The 23,390-nt window shown below is 44.0% G+C and overlaps 1 protein-coding gene across 2 annotated transcripts in view; it reads left to right on the top strand.

The window, feature by feature from the left end:
• Positions 1-23,390, top strand: part of Tnfaip8 (TNF alpha induced protein 8) — a 109,958-nt gene that overhangs the window by 35,880 nt on the left and 50,688 nt on the right. The window contains exon 1 of one of the 2 annotated variants that reach the window (XM_034518685.2): positions 10,273-10,598. The exons of the other annotated variant lie outside the window; for it this stretch is intronic. Coding sequence (XP_034374576.1) covers positions 10,586-10,598 — 13 coding nt within the window. The 5' untranslated portion in view covers positions 10,273-10,585. Of the gene's footprint in view, positions 1-10,272; positions 10,599-23,390 lie in introns of those variants that run through there. 2 annotated transcript variants of the gene reach the window in all.

Here is a 23,390-nt window from a genome sequence, read left to right as displayed (position 1 = left end):
GGTCCTGGGATTCGAACTCAGGTACTCTTCAAAGAGCAGTTCATGCCCCATGGTAGTTTGAAGAAGAATGCCCCCACCCCAGCCCATAGGCTCATATATTTACATGCTTGGTCCCCAGTTGAAGAACTGTTTTTGAAGAATCAGGAAGTGTACCCTTATTAGAGGAGATATGTGTCACTGGGAGTGGGCTTTGAAATTTCAAAAGCTCACCCCAGGCCCAGTGTCTAATTCTCTCTGCAGGCATGTCTGTGGTTCAAGATGTAAAATTCTCAGCTACTTATCCAGCACTATGTCTGTGTATGTGCCACCATGCTCCCTGCCATGACAATATTGGACTAACCCCATGAAACTGCAAACAAGCCTCCCAATTTAATTTTTTTTAACAGTTACCTTGGTCATGATATCTCTTCACAGCAATGGAACAATGACCAAAACATACTCTTAACCACTGAACAATCTCTAGCCTTGGTTCCAATCTATCTTTATTCTATGGTTTGGACTTGGTCTATTCAATCTTTAAGAAGTAACTTAATTTTCTTTTATTCTAGTCTGTCTTCCAATCCTAGCAGGAACACAACATTCTCTCTCTCTCTCTCTCTCTCTCTCTCTCTCTCTCTCTCTCTCTCTAGCAGGAACACAACATTCTCTCTCTCTCTCTCTCTCTCTCTCTCTCTCTCTCTCTCTCTCTCTCACACACACACACACACACACACACACAGATACATGCACACACTGCACTCATGCATGCTCATTCTGTCTTCTTGCAAAGGAACACTAGACTGTTACCAGCTGCTATTATTAAATACCTTTCTAATGGTTCTCCTGACAAGTTTTAGGGAAGAGTCTCAACACTACAAGCAATTTTCAGGGAATTTCAAAAACAAACAAACAAACAAAAAATCAGGGCTCAGGAGATGGACGAGTTAATAAAGTGCTTGCTGAACAAGACAAGAACCTGAGTTTAGAACCTGCAGCTTCCAGGTCAAATGTCAGATGTGGTGACATGTTTCTTATCCCAGGACTGGGGAGGAAGAGACAGAAAGACCCCAGGGGCGTGCTGGTCAGCCAGTCTAACCAATCACTGAGAGATCCTGTCTCAGTAGAAAGAAAGAAAGAAAAAAAGAAAGAGAGAGAGAAAGGAAGGGAGAAAGAAAGGAGAGAGAATTGAAGAAGAAAGAAAGAGAGAAAGGAAGGAAGGAAGAAAGGAAGGAAGGAGAGAGAGAGAATTGAAAAAGATACTCTGACTTACACACACACACACACTCACATATAGACCCATACACATGCATACAATACAGAAAACATTCCAAAATTAAATAGATAAATAAAATAAAAACTGCAAAGCCAGAAAAAATCTGAATGTTTGCGTATTTAAAGATAGTATTTTAATAAAACTATAAATAAATTGAGAACACAGATGTATAGGGTTAGGCTAAGACTCAAGTCTGCCCCTGGATTATGGAGCCATCATTTACACCCAGTGAAGAATCAGAACAGGGCCTATCCAAAAAAGTGTTCCCCTCAGCCTTGCACTCTGCAGTGTTGCTGGGTTTATTTTTGTGCCTCATGCTAGTCGGTGGCCACAGATCTTTTGTCACTCTCCTGTCCTGACACTGAACAGTGCTAATCTACTAGTCAGTGGCCAGTCAGTACTTGTGACTGAATACTGGTCTGCCACACTCCCTGAGGCCATAGTGTTTTGTCACCTTAACCCTTCTGCTTTGTCATTTCTTCTCCTGGGCACCTACTGCTAAGCCTGTCTCAAAATCCAATCTCTATCTGCCCATTCTCATTCAGCTTCTTGACAGAAGGCACTAGAAATACACAGCTGTGAGGAAGGAAGTGAACGTGTCCCTTGTTTTAGTGAGGGGTGGACACCTTTCGCTTTTTTCCTTCCTGACCATTCAGGGTGTTTCCCCTCTGTGTTTCTGTGCTATATAGACAGGCTGGTCCTTGGTCAACTCCTGCTCTCCTTGTTTAGCTCTTCCCGGTCTCCCCTGCCCCTCTCCCTCCCCTGCCCTGCTTGGCTCTGTCCTTCTGTAAGCACTGGGATTTCTCAGGCTCTATTGGTGTTCTTTACCCTCGGTACACCCTCTCCCTCGTGGTCATGTCTATTTCCAGGTCTTCAGATTCTCTACATGCCAATGGCTTCCACATTTATATTTCAGGATGAAGCTCTTATCTGCTTCCTCAATTCCTGTGTCTGCCTGGAATGTGTTTCGAGGGCAACTCACCCTCTCACTGTGAAGAACCCTGACCTTGCCTTCCTGTCTGGTTTTCTCCTCAGCAAATAAGCCGGAAGCCTGGGCAGCATCTTGCTTTAGTGTTTCTTTGTCTCTAAGGAACTACCATTGTTGTCCCTTCTTGCGCTGAGTACCTGTAGCATCTGCAGTGTGTGCCACTGATCACGTTAACCAGACAAGACCAGACTGGACCTATTTTATGTAGATGACAGTTTTTATGTAGTTGATTGACTCTCACTCTGTGACCCCTGCCTGGCTTCATGCGCCACTCTTGGTATTGTAAAAATCCCCCTCATTCTTTAATTCCCAGGCTGGAGGTATCACATTGGGGTTTTATACAGTTCCAGCATTTTAACAGGGCTTGCAAGATCTGTAGTAACTCGTTTCCAAACTGGCTTTATTTTGTGGCTTTTCTTAAGAGTACCTGTGCCTATTCACAAACACCTCCTGCCCAGACAGTAATTTAGCTTAGGGCACAGCAAGGCCTTGGGAAAGCTGTGTTGAATGAAAGTGAGAAGGTAGTAGCCCTGGAGAGTGATTGTCAAAGTCCTCAAATTCTAATGTACTTTTCCCTAGCCATTTAAGGACTTCCCGAGTCTGTGCTTTGTTTTGCTTCTTGGTTCTGTGTATGTTCCCCCCCCCCCCCCTTGTAGTTTTCAGAACTAAGAGAAGTGCGTGGGATTCTGCTAGTGAATCGTTTGATTCTGCCTTCTTTGGCCATTGAGTGTTGAATCCAGGAAGCTGACCAACAAAACGGCCCATGGGAGCTGAGGCACTTTTGCTTTCTGGGGAGAGCAGGGCACCTTGGCTGAATGGACTTGGGCTCTCAGAAGCTTTCCAACTTTCTCTGTAGTAAGGCAGAGTCTGAATGCCGGAGACTTGCTGTGACTTGTCCAGACTATTTATTAAACTCGCAAACCTGTTTGGGAAGGAAGAGCAGCAGTGTTTGGGCCCTGTGTGGTCCTCTCTCGTTTCTAAGTAACAGACAAGAACTTAGTCATGTTTTACCTGTAACAGTAAAAAGGCAAGAGACTACTGGTGGTTGTATGGATTCTAAAACACACCAAGTCTAGTTCCTCTCCTTATAGATTCCAGGCCCAGCATTTCAGACCCTCCCTGGGCTGGGAGAAGCCAGCTTCCTCTCAGCTCCTATCTGTCTGTCATCTCACCACAAGGATCAGAGGACCTGAGCAGCCATGCTGAGTCAGAGGGACCAGCCAGGCAGAAATGACACACTTCCTGCCCCAAGTGCTAGGCAGGCTTTATGGTTTGTTTTTCTGTTTTGCTTGAAGATTCCCCCAAAAGATAAAAGATTGTCCTGCTGAGCCTCTGCTCCTTCTAAGTTGTCATAAGATGATAGCCCCCCTCTGTATTTCTTTGTCACTTACAGGTTTCATTAATCCACTGCTCCCTTATTATAAATATATCATGTTTGTGAAGTATATTTATCAAGTATACTCTGATAAAAGAAAACAAAAACAAGACAGACAGACAAAAACCTATCTTGTTCTTGCTACTTAAAAAGGATCATACTGGGTCTGGAAAGATGGCTCAGCCATTAAGAAGAACACTTGCTATTCTTGCAGAGGACCTGGGTTTGGGTCCTAGTACCCAAATGGTAGCACAAAACCAGATCTGGTGCCCTCTTCTGGTGTCCTCAGGCCCCAAGCACCACTCATGTCATACACATACATACATTCAGGCAAAGCACTTAGATATATAAAGTGCAAGGAATAATTTTTTAAAAGCCCAAAGAAGATAATTGTACATAATATTAGTCTAGGCTCTTTCCTTTCTACAAATTTCATATAATCTCTCTGCTTTAAAATACATTTGTGTGTGTGTGTGTGTGTGTGTGTGTGTGTGTGTACATATGCATTCCATGATACATGTGTAAAGGTTAAAGGACGACATTTGGGAGTTGGTTTTCTTCTTGTACTATGTGGGTCCCCAAGATCAAACTCAGGTTGCCACATTTGGCAGCAAGCTTCTTTACACAGTGAACCTTCTCACAAGCCCTCTGCTTCAGTGTATTGTTTTGCAGCCTTTGTAAGGAGTCTATCTTCAACTGCAAGATTTGTTTAAAGGGTGTGGCATGCCAGTCTGTGGAAGTGCCCTGCTCCAAGTATGGTATTTAGATACTTGGGTCTGCTCCACCCCCCAATCTCATTTTAATGGTTAGCTCAGGCTGTCCCTGACTTCTCTATCCACCTGTTTTGGCTCCCAAGTCATGTTGATACCCGTGTCATCACACCAAGTAGCTCGGCTCTCATTGTTTGTCATAATCTATAGGATTTCCTTATGTAATAGCTGTCTCCATTCTCTCCTGTTTCATTGACTATGTGCTTGGACGTGGCTCAGAGGGACTGTGGAGTTGTAAGATTTTTACTCTGTATTGCCACTTTGCCTTCCAGGCATTTGTCTTGTGTCCCGTTCCCACCAGATGGTATACATTTCTGACAGTGTCTTAAATGAGCGGCGTATTCCAGCCCTCGGAGCTCACAATTGCCTTTCATACCTTGCTTCCAACAGTGCATTCACAGCCTGCCCTGCCCTGCCTTCCTGACTCCATTGCCCACAGTAAGCCATGCATGCCCTGTCTTAAGCTGGAGCCCAGTTCTCCTTGCTGCCAGACTGCTAGTCCTTTGGTGTTGGGTATGCACCATCAATGTCACAGCCACAGGGTGTTGCCATCTGGATTTCTTCTTCAGGCCTATGGCTCTACATACGTCTTTTACTTATGTGTGTGTTCACTTATTGGCCAGCCTCTTTGCTCCATTGAATGTCACTGTGTAGGGCGACTGATTCCTCATGGATCCTCTTTTCTGAGTTAGCCTTGTATTCAGCAAGGGCCAAGCATCAGTCCTTTACTGTCAACTGACATTTTTCGGATTAAACTGTTATACGTGCTCTCGCTGGCAGTAACAAGACAGACGAGGCTGATAGAATAGCACTGGACAGGGGACTTGGGGCTCCTGTGTCCTCGTCTGCTGGAGTAGGTCTGTATTAGTGGAAGGGAAAGCGGGGCTCTAACCACTTTGCAGGGGATGAGATATGGTCTGTTTCCATCTTCCACTGGGAAGGTATTTCATTGGCTCTGTCATGTAGCCTGTCGGTAGGCAGGGGAGGAGGCGGTAGAGAACTTGTGCACAGCATGCAGGCTCTGCACAGAGATGGACTCGAGCCCAGAATGGCTTGATACATCATTCTTTCTGGCAAGCACTAGAAAACAAGGTGCGGTTTTTGAGTATCTGTAATTTATTTTTATTACATGTTTAAAATTTGTGCTTGCAAAGAGGCCCATTGATAATACCATATAATGACCAAGGTGTTCTGACCTCCAGGGAGACAGGAAATTCTCTGCTGGGATCTCTGGGTTGTTGTGTCTTTGCAGAACCACCTTTTGACACCCCGTGGGAAAGGTTTACAGAAGCCAATGGAGGCAGCACCAAGGAGAAGACATCAGAAGCAATGGCCAGCCAAGCTGCCAGTGCAGGGGGCAGGGGACTTGGGAAATGTGATGTCAGATTGGAAAATATTCTGTGTTGCCTCATTAAATAGAATTTCCAGAAATGCATAGGGAGACATACTCCAAGACTGGATAGTTTCTCTTAGCCAATTGAGAATTTAATTGGTTTAAAATTTACTACTGGGGATCATGTTCTGTTCTGTATGAAGGGTTGTGGTGTGAGAACGCTATAAAATCCCAAGGCTCTGCTTCTATTCAGCTCAGTAGAGAAGAAACCACATCCAGGGGCCAGCATGGTTGCTACAGCTGGAACCTGGCATTTCTTTGCTTTCTAAATGCTGATTTAGTGTTGTCACTGGTAGCACAAGCGTGAAGAGGATTGTGTATGAATGGATCATATAAGAAGACCGACGTTCCTGTCCACTGAGTCCCCAGACCTGCTCACTTCATTCTCCACCTGCACTGTGGTTGGGGCTGTCAACCTCCCATGCTGTCCCGTTTTTCTTGGCTTGTGAGATGTGGTTAAATGGCAGCAAAGCTCATGGAAATACTCAAAGTACAAGATCCCAGGGAAAACCAAGAGTAACATTCTAGTAAAATGTGTACTTGAATCTATAGCAGCACATACTAACTAACTCATAGGAAGGCGTGTATCAACCTTCCTAATGCTGCAAACCTTTAATACAGTTCCTCATGTTATGGTGACCCCTCCCCCAACCCTAAAGTTATTTTCATCATAACTGTAAGTTTGCTACTGTCATGAATCATAATGTAAAGTATCTGATATGGAGTCCTCCAAAGTGGGCGTGTCCCACAGAACGAGAACCACCGTTTGAGCTGCCGCTTGGGTGGAAGGCTTTGAGTGGCAGCTGCTGCAGTGATGGACATGGGAAATCTCCACCCCAACCTTGATACTTGTGCCATTGCTGGCCCTAGCAACACCTGTCTAGTTTAGCTTGTTACTCTTCCTGGTCCAAGAGAGGAGGTTTCAGGTGCCCTATTGATTTTCCCAGATGTCCCCATTATGTTATCTGATGAGCCAAGGACTTTTTTTGTGGAGTGATATGCAGAGGAAAAGCCAGCAAATCTGGAAAGAGGCAAACCTGATTCACTCATGTATCACCATCCTAACCAGATGAGAGAGTTAGACGGCACTTAGATTCCTTGTCTGTAATCTGGAGATGTTGCCCACCTCCTAGGGCCTGGGTAAGCATCCTGCTCTCACAGTGGGGCAGCTGTTGACCATTCAGCAGTAGGCTTTCCCTGAGTATGGCTAGGCTTGGACGCTGGGCTTCATGCAAAGGCAGGCTATCCCCCAGGTATGTCCATCTGCACTGTCTTTGGTGGAATGTCTGGAGGGCACCTCTGAGCATGTACAATCTCAGGCACTGTGTTGCTTGCAACAATTGCATTTGGTCACCTTCCTTGCCTCTTCACCAGTGACTTTCTCCTTCTTGAAGAAGAGCAAAGTGAGAAGAGGAGAGGACTCTGGTTAGATCATGGTTTTCAGTGGATGATTGACAAAGCTAGGTAGGACCGGGAAGGAGGAGGGCCAGAAGAAGACTGAAGGGGTAAGTGGAAGTTGAACACAAAGACAGAAAATGAAGTTGATGTTGGCAGTCTCAGTATTGTGCACGATGGGCTGGGCAGTGTCTTGGGAATACCAGACTATAAAGGTCAAGGTGTTTTGTGAATGTTTCCAGTTCCCTCTAAGGCTTGAAAAATTCTATGTAATACGTGAAGGTATCTTTTGCATGCAGGCACCAGCGTGGTGGTGATTGTGGTGAATGTGCTGCTGATAAGGATGTGGGTGGTAGCACAGGAAGTTTCTTTATAATACGCAGCCACTAAAATGAGGCCAGAGTGAGAGTGTGTGTCTAGAGATAGTTCTAGAAGGATAGGAGGAGCTGGCTTTACGGTTGCTCTTTGCAGCCCTACCCCGTGCTACAGAGCCTTGCTGTTACTCAGCCTCCTGCTCTGCCATATTCTTTGGAAATTGAGACTGCCACCCATTTTCCCTGGATGTAGGGAGGATTTGGATGCAAGTGTAACTCTTGCTAAGAGTTGCTAGCTAGCATATAGTACAGCTGATTTTCTAGTGGCCACTACCATGTGTCTGCAGAGAGATACAGAAACCTCTGATGGATGGCCCTGGAATGGAAAGAGGGCTCACTCAGTGTCAGGGCATCTCCATGACTGATGGTACAGTTGTACTCTGGGGTGTTTGAACAGCCCTGTGCCTCCACTGAATTGTGCTCATCATATACAAGGCTCTGGCTTTGACCGCCAGTATTGCCAAAAAGATAAGATAGAGGTACAAGGGGTAAGGAGAGACTTAGAGATCAAGAGTATTTGAATATGAATTATCTTATCAAGATCTAGTCAGGGCACATTCTTTGGCCACTAGGTCACCAACCAGTGTCCAGGTTTGGAAATTCTGTGTGCTCTCCTCTTGCCACACAACCTGAGGATGCGTGTGCCCTGGACAGCATAACAGATGGAGATATGTGAATCCACCCAAGTCTTAGAGAAGCGTGGAAGAGCTGTATTAATATCCTCAAAGGCAAAGGAGTTAACTGTTTTTTACATACCCTGGGGGGTTGGGCTGCTCCACAGATGGTGACATGAGAACCTTCCTCTGCCTGTGGCCACCTACCCACTCCCTTTTAACCAACTAACATGATTTGAGCAGAATATAATTCTGAATGCTGGAACAATTAAACAGCAGTGAATAAATCCAAGTGTGAATGACCTGGTGTTCAGATCTCATGTGAGGGAAGAGGGAGTTTTCAAAGAAGGGTGCCATCCATCCAGGTGCCTTGCTTTCCAGTATTCTCCCACTGTCTGGACTTCTCTGAGACTATGGATGTCCCGGGTATGGTACATGAGGATATAATACTTACAACCTTCTCTTTCTTGCTTAGTGTTGGGAATTCCCGGGCCCTTCCTTCCCTGGGCTTGGGTCCTACACAGGAGGTGAGTTTTGACATGAGTGGCAGGAGTCTTCCTCCAGCTCAGTGTGTACCTCTGTCTTCAGCAGTCTGGAGAAAGCAGTGCCTGGTAACCACCTAGCTATGAGACTGTCACTGAGGCCATTTTAGGGAAGTGGGGGATCTTCCCTCCATTTAGGCATGGCTCTTTATTAATTACCCTAAAATATATCAATAGACCAAGTTTAGAAAGTCCCTGGGCTTTGGAATCTTGAACTTCTGGAAACAGATTTCTCTTAACCTTTTCTTTTTTTTTTTTTTTTTTTTTTTTTTTTTTTTTTTTTTTGTCACTGAAGAAGTTATTGTATCATTCTGGGCCAGCTAGAGTTTGGAGAGATAACATTTTTGTGAGCACAAAAGGTGATTTCTAAGACACAAATTTTGTAACTTTCTCCTACATGGTTATATAGATTGAAGATAATAAATGTGTCTCTGTTTGTACATTGACATTCATTTCCTTTCCTTTAGGTCACTCCCCCAATTAACAGAGGTCATTTTACTTAAATTCATGTCACCAGTAGTTCCAGTTACTGCTGGAATTCACTACGTGTAAGGCAGTTTTTTTTTTTTTTTTTTTTTAAATTTGCTTTGCATGGTTTTCTTTCAACTGTGATAACCATCCTCTGAGGTTGGCTGTGTTACTTTTATTTTGCAGAGGCGCAAAGTTGTTCAGGGAGGTTAAATAACTTAAGAGCCTACAAACCAGAAACCAGGCCTAGCAAATTCTGTTTCTATTTTTTTTTTTTTTTTTTTTTTTTTTTTTTTTTTTTTTTTTTTTTTTTTTTTGGCTGGGTGCCTGGTAACAATACTACAAAAGATAAAAGTAAAATCCAAAAGCAACTACCTGGGGGAATAAGAAAGAAACACAGCCAAGTTAACACTACGGTATTAACTGTAGTAACTATCATAAAATAGTACCAAGAAATTAGAAAGTATTTAGCTGTAGGGTTTAAAGGAAGAGCCTGAGCTCACAGTTAAGGTGACCAGGAGAAGGCTACACACCCCTAAGTAGTGTGCTTCAAGTATGGGCAGAATCTTATCTGGGGGAGGTTTGTAAGCCATGATGACTTCTGAATACACAGGTAAGTAAATAAGATATTAAAGAGACTATTAGATCATCTCTATGGAGACATGCATGTTGCATACATATGTGTGTGTGTTTGTGTGTGCCCAAGCATGATCAGACTCCCATTCTTTATCCATCCTTCATTTCAAAAGCAAAAAGCTAATGTTTTTAAGCAGTAACACTGTTCTCCCCATGTTCCCCAGCTCTCCTAAGAACAAGAACACCTCTGAGCAGTTGTCTATTAATAGGCCTTCATTCATGTTTGTACTAGCTAGGTAGGAATGGGGTGTTGTTTTTTAAATTTTCCTCTCCAGACATCTGTGAATGGAGCCACACCCTTTTGTCTTTTACTTTTTTTTTTTTTTTCTTTTCTTTTAAGTCTCTGCTTTCCCCCCTAGCCTGTTGGAACAGTAGACTTCCTGTTCTGCTTCATTTTTTTTTTTTTTTTTTGAAAAATTTTGTCTGTGTGCCTAGCACAGTAAGCTTGTGTTTCTGTGTGGTATAGCTCACAGGTAGGAAGTGCGGGCAGCCTCCACGTGAATGCAGAGACCTCTGTGACAGCACAATTTAAAAGGTGCCCAACACATTCCTCTACAAACTACAAAATGCAGCACCCTGAATAACTAGCAGGACAGCTTCTAAAGTGGCCACTCTTGACCAGTGCGTTGGTTCGTTGGTTCGTGTGGTAAGCTTGTGGTGGATTTCCTGGAAGGCTGGTGTGAACTGACTCGAAAGATGGGACTGTGGATGTTCCTCAAGCTGGTGTGACTCTATCAAGACACTTTGACGTTGTCCAACTCAAGAGCACAGGGAGGAAATGCCAAGACCGGGTGAGTTAAGACTGTTCTTAGACAATGCTGGGTGCAGCGTTGGGATCCGGTGGGATCCGGTGGGATCTGGTGGGATCCGGTGGGAAGTTCAGATGCCTGAGGTACTACTGTGTGCTAAGGGCTAGTGTTTGGTCATGGCTTTGGAGGAGCCAGGTACACTAATCAAGGGCTCTTCCTGCCTGTGGGAGCCAGTGCTAAGCTGAGAGAGATTTAAGGATTATGGGTCAAAATGGTATCTGCATAGGACAGGTAAAGAATTTTACTTGAGAACAAATGGAATCTCTAAGATTTTATGGTTTTTTTTTTTTTTTTTTAAATCCACAGTTTATTTTTTATATGTCTCTGAATTTGTGAACTGTAGAATACCTCTCATTCCAAGGGGTCTGTGGCATTGGAACCTGTAAACACATGGTTTATCTCTCTTCCCCATTGTATAACTGTTGGTCTCAATATTCTTGTTCTTATTTCTTCCCCTCATATCCAAAGAGCAACTTTACCCATATAGAAAACCTTTTGCCTTTTAAGAATAATACCTTAGGTTTGTAGCCATACTGTTGCTACAAATAAACAATTTGATTTTTAAAATAAATTGAAAAAATCGTGAAGATTTGAAATGAACGAAGTCTTAAAACATCTTCAAGTTATTTTGGTTCCTATGCATGTCTCTACAGGCCTGTGCATAGTGCTTGTATAATGTATCTAAAACTTTTATATTCGAGACTTTCTGGGAGCCAAGCATGTCGAGGAACACCTGTAAACGCAACACTTCGCAGCTTAAAGCAGGAAGATAGTGAATTCAAAGATTTTTCAGCAAGAGTTGGTCAAGAGAGAAATAAAGGAAAGAAAAGAAAGCAAAAGGTCGAAGTACTTTGTAGAGCTTAAGGTGAATAGTAGGAAGAACTAGACATTGTAAGACATAGGTAGCTGCTGCTGTAACTTGGCTCAGTTCATTAATTGAGCCTTTGGCAGCCAATACTATTTTGTAGAGTCATAACTTCGGATGAAGTGTGGTCACACGCTCGTCAATTATATAAGATAAATCTGTTTCTTCTGGGTGTGCGGAACTGTGCATATGACCTTCTGCCTGCTTTATATGTTTATGTAGTGTATACACACACACACACACACACACACACACACACACACACACTGCATATTTCTATGACTGATGTCGTGGTGTATATACAACTGGGATTGGAGCCAGATTTGCTTGGGAAGGTCTTGTGGAAGAAGTGGGTTTGGGGAGCTTTCCAAAAGGGAATGTGCACTTTGGCGGAACACAGTACATGTAAACCTTTCGGGGCTGTTGATTTCATGGGTAAGCATGAAGCACTAGAGAGCAGATTATAAGTTAGCGAATGAAAATAGGCAGGATCATTTGAAAAAGAGAGTGTGCGAGCCCAGTAGAGAACCAGAGGGCCAAGGGGCTTGGCTGTGCCTTCACCCCGACCCCAGTGGATCCCAGCACATCTCATGTTGCCCTCTAGTGGAATGAGGTGAGATGTGCAGGGGAGCGCCACCACTTCTGTTTTCCTTGGGTCTTCTAAGTGAAGAGTTAGAGCAGAGGAATGTACTATCCTCACTGGGAATGCTAAAATTTAGACATTGGAAATTTGAAGGCAGATAGCGGTATCAGGAACTTCTCAGTGGCCAAGTGTTACCATTTACGGAGTAGGTTAGACATTGGACATTGGGCATGCGCGAGCGCAGTTTTGCAGCCAAGTGAAAGCAAATCACCACCGGCCCTGGGCCCTTAAGGTCTTCTCTTGCGTTGTCTTGTTTTTTTCTTGTGGTTACAGAGTAAATCCTGGTAGTGGAGAAGGAGAAACCTATGATCACGGGCACCACAGCCCTCGGTACTGAAAGCCACAGAAACAAGGAGCTTGGAACTGCTGTCTTTCCAAGCACACGATGTGTTCCCTGTGGTTGCTCGTCATTCTTTCAGGCCCCGGAGATACGGAGGTAGACCGGGCCAGACTGACTGACGCTAAACATAATAAATGTAAAATATATAATAAGCCATTACTAAGTGTTAAGAAGGGAAAATTTAAACATGGGAGGGAAAGTTTGTTCTCTCTCTCTCCTCTCCCTCTCCCGATCCCTGTCCACCACTTCTCCGACCACCCCCCCCATGTATGTATGTGTACATGCATGCTTACATACACATGTGTTAATGAGCCATATACGTGATTGTAGTTGTGAATAAACTCTCACTGAGCATGTTATATTAGACTCACCTGAGCAGAATAGGGAAACCAGCTAAGATTATCCCGGGCAGAATGTTCTTGGCAAAACGCAAGCAGCTGCAAAGACCTTGAAGTCAGACGACCTTGTTTCATCTAGATCCTAAGTCATGAGAAGAGAGGAAGTGGGTTTGAGGCAGACTGGGGAAAGACCACAGGGGTCTCAGATAGTTGTCATCCATTTGATCAGGTCTAATTCCTCAGTTTACAAATGAACCTAGGCTCAAGAAATCAAGGCAGGTGTCCATGGCCATCCATGGTTGCAGTGCCAGTTTAGAATAAAAATTCCCTTTCCACTTCAGCATTCTTCCCACCACTCTGTCCACATGGGCAGGGATGTGTGGCTGCATACAGCCTCAGACTTCCATATGCTCTGGGCTCCACTAGCATCAACGTTTCTGTAGGATTACCCTTTGTCTTTACCCCAGTGCACCGTTATCCACCAATAGGAACCTCACAGTCACCATAACCTTCAAGCCCAAAGGACAGCTATGCCAACACTGTCTACCTATTTTGGGGAATGAAGATAAATCCTTTGTATTTTTGTGATAATTCTCTACCGATCAGTAGATGGATGACCTATTCCTCACTGGCATTATGATTAGGTTATTTGGGCATAGTAAACATAGGATGAAATTTTCACAGTAGTCCCAAGCTGTCAGGACAATGAGATTGAGCATCAGATAGTATTTAAAATTAATTTGAAAGCAGAAATTGAGAAGGAGGTCAGAACTCACTGCCACCAAATGCAGGGTTTCCTAGGCAGATTTTGCCCTGTCCTTGTCCTTTTGTATATGATGAGCTAGTTCAAACCATTTTTCCCCTTCGCATTCCTTTACATCTTATGACTGCTGTCCTCTGGATATGGGCCAAGTCCTCCAGTATCATTGTGTGATGTAAGTCAGACCAGTGCTAAGTACAGAAAAAAGTGACTGAGATGTTACCTTCAGTGTCTCCTCTTGTTTAATCATCCTATGTCCTATGTCCAGTAGAGAAAGTGACAGAGGGCATTTTCATCTTGCATGTGAGCGTGTCCTAGGATCTCTTACGTGGTTCTTTCTCCTCCTCCTAGAGTTCATATTATAGATGTGAGATTTACATCACCACTGTCATCACTGTTACCATCATCATGACAACCATCGCCTACCATCTCCCACTTATTTGAGATTTATTTATTTAATGTATGAGTGCTCTAGCTGCATGTACACCTGTATGCCAGAGAGGGCATTAGATTCCCTTAATAGATGGTTATGAACCACCATGTGGTTTCTGGAAATTGAACTCAGGACCCCTTAACCTCTGAGCCATCTCTCTAGCCCCCATCTCCCCTTTTTTTTTTTTTTTCTTTTTCGAGACAGGGTTTCTCTGTATAGCCTTGGCTGTCCTGGAACTCACTTTGTAGACCAGGCTGGCCTTGAACTCAGAAATCCGCCTGCCTCTGTCTCCCAAGTGCTGGGATTAAAGGCGTGCGCCACCACCGCCCGGCACCATCTCCCATTTTTATGTTTGCATAGTTTCTTCTCTTTCTTCCTTTTAATTGCCAGCCAAGGTCATTTCATGTTCCTCTGTAATGACCGATGAAATCTCACTGAGCCTAAAGGATGAGCATAACATTTCCTTCTTTGTTAACAGTTCTTGGAATAAAGTTCTTTGATTATTTTGGGACTCTAGGGGCCCAGAGTTGTGCTATCTTTTCTTTACAATTTTCAGAATGGTAGTAGCTCTAATGGAGCCTTCTAGGCCAGATTTACTGACAGTCTAAGAATAGGGGCCTGTTGGGAGAAATTATATAAACAGGAGCATCCTAAGTATTTGTTCCATGTGGGAGCCGAGGAATGGGAGGGCCCTGTTAAAGATGCTATTAAAGACGCTGGTTAAAGCCCTAAAGGATTATCAGCTTCCAGAAAGTCATTCTGTTGGGATTCTGAGTTTCAGGTGTGAGACTGCAGAGAGGCAGTGACTGTCTGTGTGCATAGAGTAGGAGTGCTGGACTGTGTTGGCTGTGTGCTCAGGGAGTGCTGAACTATGATTGGCTGTGTGCTAAGAGTGGGCGTGCTGGACTGTGATTGGCTGTGTGCTCAGGGAGTGCTGAACTATGATTGGCTGTGTGCTCAGAGTAGACGTGCTGGACTGTGATTGGCTGTGTGCTCAGAGTGGGGCATGCTGGACTGTGATTGGCTGTGTGCTCAGAGTGGGTGTGCTAGACTGTGATTGGTTATGTGCTCAGAGTGGGCGTGCTGGACTGTGATTGGCTGTGTGTTCAGGGAGTGCTGAACTATGATTGGCTGTGTGCTCAGAGGAGAGTGCTGAATTGTGATTGGCTGTGTGTTGTGTTTCTTGTTGAAAGCCGCACCTAATAGGCTCTTGAGTACTTTCTGGTTCTGTTTGTTCAGTTTTTGTTTTTGAAAACAAGGTCTTGTTACGTAGGCCAGGCTAGCCTTTGCTTTCTGAATGACATTAGAGGGATGAGCTCCCAAACCCAGCTGATTTTGAACACCCTCAAAGGCAGACTCTGACCCACCCTTCCTGTATTAGTAATGTGTTGTTGATTAGCCACCTTTCCTGGCAACTAGTTAATAGCATTCTGTCTTTCACCACACACGTGCTGGGGCGCTCCTGAACATGCCTCCAACACCCAGGAAAAACTCCAAGTCATACCTGACCTCGCTCCTGGCTCCTTACCGTTTAGAACACCAGGTTTTTACCTGTGCGGACCTCTCCAGCACCTTGTCCTGCCCTACAAATCTTGCCATTTCTGCTCTCTGTCCCGAGGGAGGCAGGGAGCCCCATAGGACAGGATCATATGTTAGAAAGCCCTTGAGCTGTGAGTCAAGGATGACGCCCAGGAACCAGGCCCTGCAGTCTGCTTCAGGTTCCCTAAGTTGCTTCTCATTTGGTCACTGGCTGTTAGTGAAGTAGGGAATGGGGCAGCCTAATCACTACATCCCAATTGGGCACTCCCAACGATTAACATCAGATGCAAAAACCACCATTCTCATGACCATTGTATCATGGTAGGTCACATACAAAAATCTCCAAAGGTCAATAAAGCATCTTCAATGTAACATAGACAACACTGATACTTTTTGTAGTGGAGAAAGTTTATTACAGACAGTTCTTCAAACTATTGTAATTTACACGTCACTATAAACACTCAAGTCCTAGATAGTTTTGTGTAAAAACTGTATAACCACATTCCTGCAAGGATCAGTCTTATAAATATATGAGTTTAGTCATTGTGTTTGACTAATTATTTTATTAACTTTAACCAAAATAAGTAGGCTCTGGGAAATATAAACCCTATGAGACTGCACATGAATAGTTAGGGGTTTGTTTTGCTGTAGGTGAATCTTGCCTGGGAGTGACTGCTGTGGGCAGAAGAGCTGGGGTAACACTCAGGGGGCTGGTGACAGAGAAAGCTGTATAAAGTCTGGAAAATACTGCTTTGGGGTGAGTTGGCTGACCCAGAGGGGTGCCACTTTTTTCTTTAGATGAATTCCCTGGCTAGTGTGACAGACTCTGGATCATTGTCCCCAGTCAGCTGAAATCCCCACTATGTTCCAGAAGGAAATTCATGCACAGAGGGCCAGCCACAGCAAGGACTACTTTGTTAGCAGTGGGCTTTGGCTCAAACTCTAGTGAAAAACCCGAGTGGGTTGGCCTACCCAGGGATACTGGGTGAGCTATCATAGGGTGTGGCCAAGTGTCATCACTGATGTTTCAGGAGGCTGTTTGCAGGGTACCACAGAGCTCCTGAGGCTGCAGTCCAGACTCTGGAGCCTCACTTGTCTAGCTTCTGAGAAGTCACTTGTGTGATGGGCTTTTGGTTATTGTTGCGTGAACTTCGTGGGCCCATTTTCCCGTTTGTGAACAAGTTTGAAGAATGAGGAAATGAACTGGTCTTTGAATGTCAGCTTTCTGGTTCTTGGGTTTTCTGCAGGCTGTGGTAGATTGTATTTTGAGGAACTGAGTTATAGGTAGGTGCAGAGACTCGACTCCTCTCTGTGAGGACCCATACACACAGACAGGCTGGCACCATTTCTCTATTGCATGCTACAAATTAGCTATGAAGAGGCTTCAGCTGGCGGGGTGCCAGATGTGAGTTGCTTCAAGTGTTGCTGTTTGTAAACCAGAAAGTGGCTGCATCTGTGGCCTCAGTTCACAGAAAGGAGTTGCTTCCTTTGCCAAGCCAGAATACAATACTGGCTGCCAGGCTTGTCTTCTGGAACATTCAAATGTCAGTGGCAGTCCAGGAACAGGGTACATGAGACCAAAACAGTGGGCGCCCCAGATCAGTGGGCGACCCACAGCAGTATGTCTCTGGAAAAGTGGTTTCAAAGCCTAGTCATGTGTTTTCCAGGGACTGGCAAGTCTCAAGGTGGTTTCGCACTTCTGTTTTGTAGTATGATTACAGTGTTGTTGCACACTGTTGTGGTTTACTGTACATCAGCAATCGTATTGCTCAACAACTCACCTGCAGTGGCTCACTCTGGCCTCACCCCAGCAGGAAAGATGTTATTTATGATAGGCATTTGAGTGGTTCACAGCAGATATCGAAGTGCAAACAACTGCCAAGAAAGAAACTGGAGGTCCAGAGGCTTGTGGTGAACTGTATAAACCAGTGGGTCTCAACCCTCCTAATGCTGAGATGCTTTAATACAGTTCCTCATGTTGTGATGACCCCCAGCCATAAAATTATTTCATTGCTACTGCTATGAATCATAGTAAATATCTGATATGTAGGATATCCAAAATGTGCTCCCCACCTCCACCCCAAAGGAGTTGTGACCCACAGGTTGAGAACCACTGGTATAACTTTCTTTAGCAGCACTGGAGTTAGAAGCAAAAGACTTGCCTGGCCAATATGGTGTCAGGGATGTAAGTCCACTGACTGGCTGTCACTGCTCTGTTTTTTTTAGAGTGAGAGAGACCAGATTTTATGGATGTGAGCCTTTTGTTATCTCTCTCCTTTCTTTTCTTTTTTCTTTCTTTCTTTCTTTTTTTTTTTTTTTGTGACTGACTTTAGCTTCTACCTTAGATTAGAAAACTGGCTAGCTCTGGAATAAACAAGACCTCCAAAAACTTCATCCATAAATTGGAAACTTCGGGAAGGAAACTGTGTCCTTGTGAAAGTCATACCTGGCCTTTAGAGGCTCAGATAATTCAGAAAGGCAGGAATGGAAATCACAGTCAAAACTGTTTTGAATATTTTATGTCACTTAACTAATTTGCATTGCTGCAGATCAGGAACCCCAAGCTTTTGAACTACACTCTCCAGCTCTGTGAGTTGGCTGTTGGCTGTGGCTCTTTTTGTCTGCTCTTCATATTAGGAAGGTATGAGATTACTGGCCTGCCAGACCTGGGAGGGGAGCCATAATGGCTGTTCATTCTGTACCCAATACACCCCATACTCTTTTAATTTCTACATCTCTGCCTCCTACCCAGGTGCCCCCTAGCCCGCACCTCTGCAAAAAAAATGAAAAGAAAAAAAAGAAGCCAGTGAATTGCTATCAGATGTTAGTAATTCCCAGGCCCTTTCTCCAAAGGAATGCTTGTATTTTTTCAAAAGAACCTCACAGTAGTACAGGAAGTAGGGCAAGAGTTTCATACTGAGTACCGCCTCTCTAATGAGAGTATTTCCTGTTTCCGCTCAGAGGCCAGCTGGGGCCTCAGGAGCCTCAGGCTTGCTTGGGTCAGACCTGTAGGACCAGCAGCAACCCAGGGAAGTTGAAGGAGTTTTGAGTTTGTCCTTTTTTAAAATACGTTAGTCCAGCTCCTGCCAGAGTTCATGCAACTTCTTGCAAATGTGCTTTTGTAGGAGATCCAGGGCACCCACTCACCTCTTGTGGCTGTCATTGGGATTAATACAACTGTGGAAATATAAATATTTCCCTTTCAAAGGCACTCACCCCTAGACTAAGATTGTCAGATTTTTTTTTTCCTTTTTTAAACAATGGCCCCTTATAACTTTCACTTTTTAGGGAAGCTTTGTGAACGGTCTGCCATGCTTTCTCCATTAGCTTAAATTAAAGCTGGTTTGTTCTGCAGACCCTTTGGTTTCTATCTCTGGTCATGTGACAATTTTATTTTATTTTATTTTATTTTATTTTATTTTATTTTTTGTCAAAGGATTACCAGTGGCTTCCTCCCCAGCATAGCCTTCCTTCCCCACTGATCACTCTTGAGTGTATGGGTCTTTGCATGTGATGCTAATACCACCCAGGTCCTTTCCCCCCTACCCACCCCCCCCCTTTGCTGCCAGCATGTCTTTTGGCCAGGCTTCCATGATGACTCCATCTCCAGGTGTGATTTAGGTTCTTCTCTGAGCTTCCATGGCACCTCATGCATTTTTGGTGGCATGGATGGTGGATGTCATACTGCATGACAGTCCTTCTCCGGCCCCTTCCTCCCTGCAACCACTAACTGTCAGTTCAAGGACAAACACCATGGCTGTTGGCATCTGTACCATTTTCCTGTAAGTGTCAGGGGCTCTACAAATATTTGCAGAATGGAGAAAGAGGCCAATAGAAATGGCACCTGAAACGACACAACATTCTTTAGAGTGGACAGTGAGCCCTGGTTTCCATAACAACGGCTGGTCTCCCTAGGCTCCATTGATATACAGTTGAAGCTGTAGAGACACCTGGCCCTGATGGAAAAGATAGTTGTCAGGACATCCTGGCCACTGCCATTCACCACCCAATCAAGAGCAAGTAGGTCTACATTGCTTGTATGAAATTGAGAGTGGCTATTGACGATAGCTGGAGATGCTCTGAGGTTCAGACCAGAAACAAAACAGAGAATACATTATTTGGGGAGGCCAACCAAGATGCTGGTAATTGAAGTGATCTGTGTTTGGAGGAAGAACATGAATATCTGATTGACAAGTGGAGAGTAGCACAGTTAGGATTCTCACAAGATCATGTAGCCAGTGATGCATTTTCTGGACTAAGAAATGGATTAAGACATGTTCAAGGTAAATTTTAACTGTGTGTAACTCTATCTTATGGATCTGAGAGCTCAGTGTCCCTCATCACCCCTCCAAAACACAATTACTCTATACCATGTATTATTACATGCTATCTACAAGAACATTTAGAAGCAAAGGGAAATCCTGATCAGTCAATTGAATTCTGATCATTTTGTTTCTTGACCTTGGGCCAGAACGATTGCTGTGTATAAAAACAATGAGAAAGGTGACCGTTATTAGTTCTGGGCAGTGAATGTTGGGCTTTATCTATGATGTATAAGTGTATGATAAGCTATAGCCTACATCATCAAAAGAGTATGTTCTTGGATCTGGGCAGACGGGTCAACAGTTAAGAGCACTGACTGTTCTTCCAAAGGAACCTGGGTTTGATTTCCAGCACCCAGTGGTGGCTCACAGCTAGCTGTAACTCTAGTTCCAGGGGATCTAACAATGTCTTCTGGGCCTCTCCTGGGCACTGCATGCACATGGTACATAGTCATCCGTGAAGGCAAAATGCCCATTCACATAAAATAAAATAATAATTTTTGAAAGTATGCCCTACAAGTTTTGGTAAAGAGTGGATATTCTATGTGATTTCACAAGACTGAGAGCTACCCAGGAGCTTTGTTTATGGGCAGTCAGTTGGGAAAGAGGCTGAAGCTCCTCCCACATGGCTTCCTCAAGCCCTTAGATGTGTGAAGTGGCGCCTGCTTCCTTTGATCACACCTGTTCCTCCAGTGGGTTTCCCCTTTTCTATTAATGTCTGGACCTCTTTCCTCTAGTCAGCCAGCCTCAAAGCCTCCACGTGGTATCCACTCTTAATGTTTCTTACTGGTCTGTATCCTTCTTCCGAATTGCCTGACAGGTTAACCTTGCAAACAGAGACACCATGGGTGTAGATAAAAGGCGCAGACTAAAGTCTGAACACTCGCACAGTAGTCTCAGGCCGAGCTGGTGGCTGAGGGCCAGCCACTTAATGCCTCTGAGGATCTGTAAACTCATGAGAAGTGAGTGTTGAAAGCAACACTCAAGAGTTCTTATTTAAGGATTGTTGTGAGAGAGGATGAGTGCTAAGGTACTCCATAGCATCGAGCCCGCCATCTTGCTCGGAGACATGTCGTAGGATGTGGCTCGTATGACACGGAGCCTATAATACATTGTGGTAGGTGATATGTGCAAATTGCTGAAACACGTGACTTAACATCTGTACATAAAATCGGTTGCTGAGTCAGAATTTGGGGCTTTGGTCAAGAAGAATGTTTTTTTCTTGTTCTGGGCCAAATAAGATTCTTGAGACGAATGGTGTTTAGTTTTAAAAGAATTTTCTTTTCTTCTCAATGTTTTATTAAAGTGATATTTGGGCATACTTACAGGTTACTGTGTGGTGATTTCACATCCACACACTTATAAAATGTCTAAAGATAAAATCAAGGTAACTATTATTTTCAGCCCCTGAAACATTTATCATTTCTGTTTGATGAGAAACTTTGGACTCCTCTCTTCTGGTTCTTTATACAATAGTAGTTGATTTTTGTGAATGATGTTCATTCATCCCTCCTGTAGTATACTAGGACCTACTCTTCCTGTGCAACTCTCTTTTGTATCCATTACCTGTTCCCTCCCCTTCCGCTTCTAGTGGCTGCTATTCATAGTTTCTGCTTCCGCAGAACCAGCTTTCTTAATTTGCATTAACAGATATTTTTTATGCATTAAAAGATATCAAAATTAATTACACATTATGCAACAATGAATCCCAAACTGGCTCCATAAAGCACAGTGTATATTGTAAATGAAGGCAGTCTCTGGTGGGCGGCTCACGGGCTGGGAGTCCAACTTAATAGAATGTTGTCGCCTAAAAGAAATTCATGGCTTGAGTGAAGAGGTGTCTGGAATTCCCATCTGGGATTTATTAGTGTGTGCATGTTGGTGGCGTAGCCGGATGTGAGTTCTTAACTTAAGGAAACAAAGTTTTCAATGTGAGGATGGCTACTCTTTGCTTTGTCAAGGGGCAGCAGCTGCCAGTATCTTCCTGGTTCTGGAAACTCCATCAGCTGAAGTGGAATGTGGCTCAATCTGTCTTATTAAGGATCTGAATGCTGATTGTAGTGGGTTGTGTAGTTGGTGAAGGAGCTAGTTAGGCTGTCTTATGGGTAAGCACGGCCCCCTCATTGAAGCCAAGTGTCCAGTGAACATCTTCTGGGAAGGTTGCATGTGCCCCCACACTCTGTTTATGGGGATGATAAAGCGAGTGCGTCCACTCAGCACACACTGTTAGACAGAAGGCTCGCAGCTGGCAGAGTTCCGTTCTTCTTGGCTCCTTTTCTGAAGGAATTTTTTGGAAACTTGTTAGATTTATGAATTAGTTGCAGATTACCAGCCTCGTTCTCCAGTGCAAGCAAATGCTCCTTTAAACTTTATTTTTTTTTTCTTTGAAGATAGCAGATTTGTGTTTTGATGGTTCCATAATATACTTTATGGGTAGAGGAAGTAATGTTTATTCTTACATGTTGTCATAACTCAGTTTAATGAAATGTTGAAATGATTATTTTATTGGTTATAGCCTCTTCAAAGTACCCAGCATGTATTATGGGTCTAGAAAAGAAAACAGGCAAACAGACCTGAGGGATAAACTTGTATTTGCAATAACGTAACTTAGTTATCTGCCTCAGAGGACATCTGATGTCAAGCTTACCGACAGTAGACGTTGCATGGAGAAGTTCACCACTGGCCTCAGTAGGCTTCATTGAAAAGGGGAGGCCTGAGTCTGTCCTGAGTCTGGCTTTGAGAGAGGTAAAAAGAGGATGCAACTGCAGGAAAAAAAAAGTGAGCGTAACAGCAAGTGCCCCCACAGTGTGACCACACAGGGTCCTTGTAAGTAATTTCCAGCTAATGGAAACAATTGTCAAAAGTTTCTGAATGATTACTTTTTAACCCATTCATGTCAGTGACCCTGTGGGCAGGCACATGCTCAGGAATTTGTCCCCAGAGACACTTTTCAGCTTCCTTACATTGCTATTGCCTTTATCTGGGGGAGAGATGAAGACACTGGCTGGCACCTTGGGGGTGTTGTCTCACCTGCAGCCCAGCTTACCTGTGTCACTTCGAGGAGTGCAGGTCTGTGGTAGGTAGGAACTGTTGTATTGTATCCTTGGCAGGTATTTGGGTTTTCAGTCCATGCTGTTGGGAGAAACCAGCTTTGAACATTATAAGCGCAACAACTGGGTAGGATGACCTGACTGATCAGTGCAGGAATACAGGAGAAGGGGCACCCAGGAAACACTGTGACTAGCATTTGAAACTAGAACTAAAGGGAGGTAGAGTAGCTAACATGAATGATAACTGCCAGACTTCTAGTCACTGTTGCCCAAATGGTGGGGGGCGGGAATGAATGTTAAGTAGGAAGAAAGTCAAGATGTTCATGAACAGATCAAGATGGCCCCTGACAGGGCCTTCAGGGGTGGATGTTTCTAGATACACTGCCACTAAGCAGCCATCCAAGAAGACCAGTCCTAGGCAGTTGACAATACATGGCTAATTTAATAAGTATTTATATATTAACAACTTTGTAATCCTATGAAG

The sequence above is a fragment of the Arvicanthis niloticus genome, chromosome 14, assembly GCF_011762505.2.
Source record: "Arvicanthis niloticus isolate mArvNil1 chromosome 14, mArvNil1.pat.X, whole genome shotgun sequence".
NCBI lineage: Eukaryota > Metazoa > Chordata > Mammalia > Rodentia > Muridae > Arvicanthis > Arvicanthis niloticus.
Note: the sequence above shows the minus strand (reverse complement) of the source record. Positions and strands in the feature narration are given on the sequence as shown.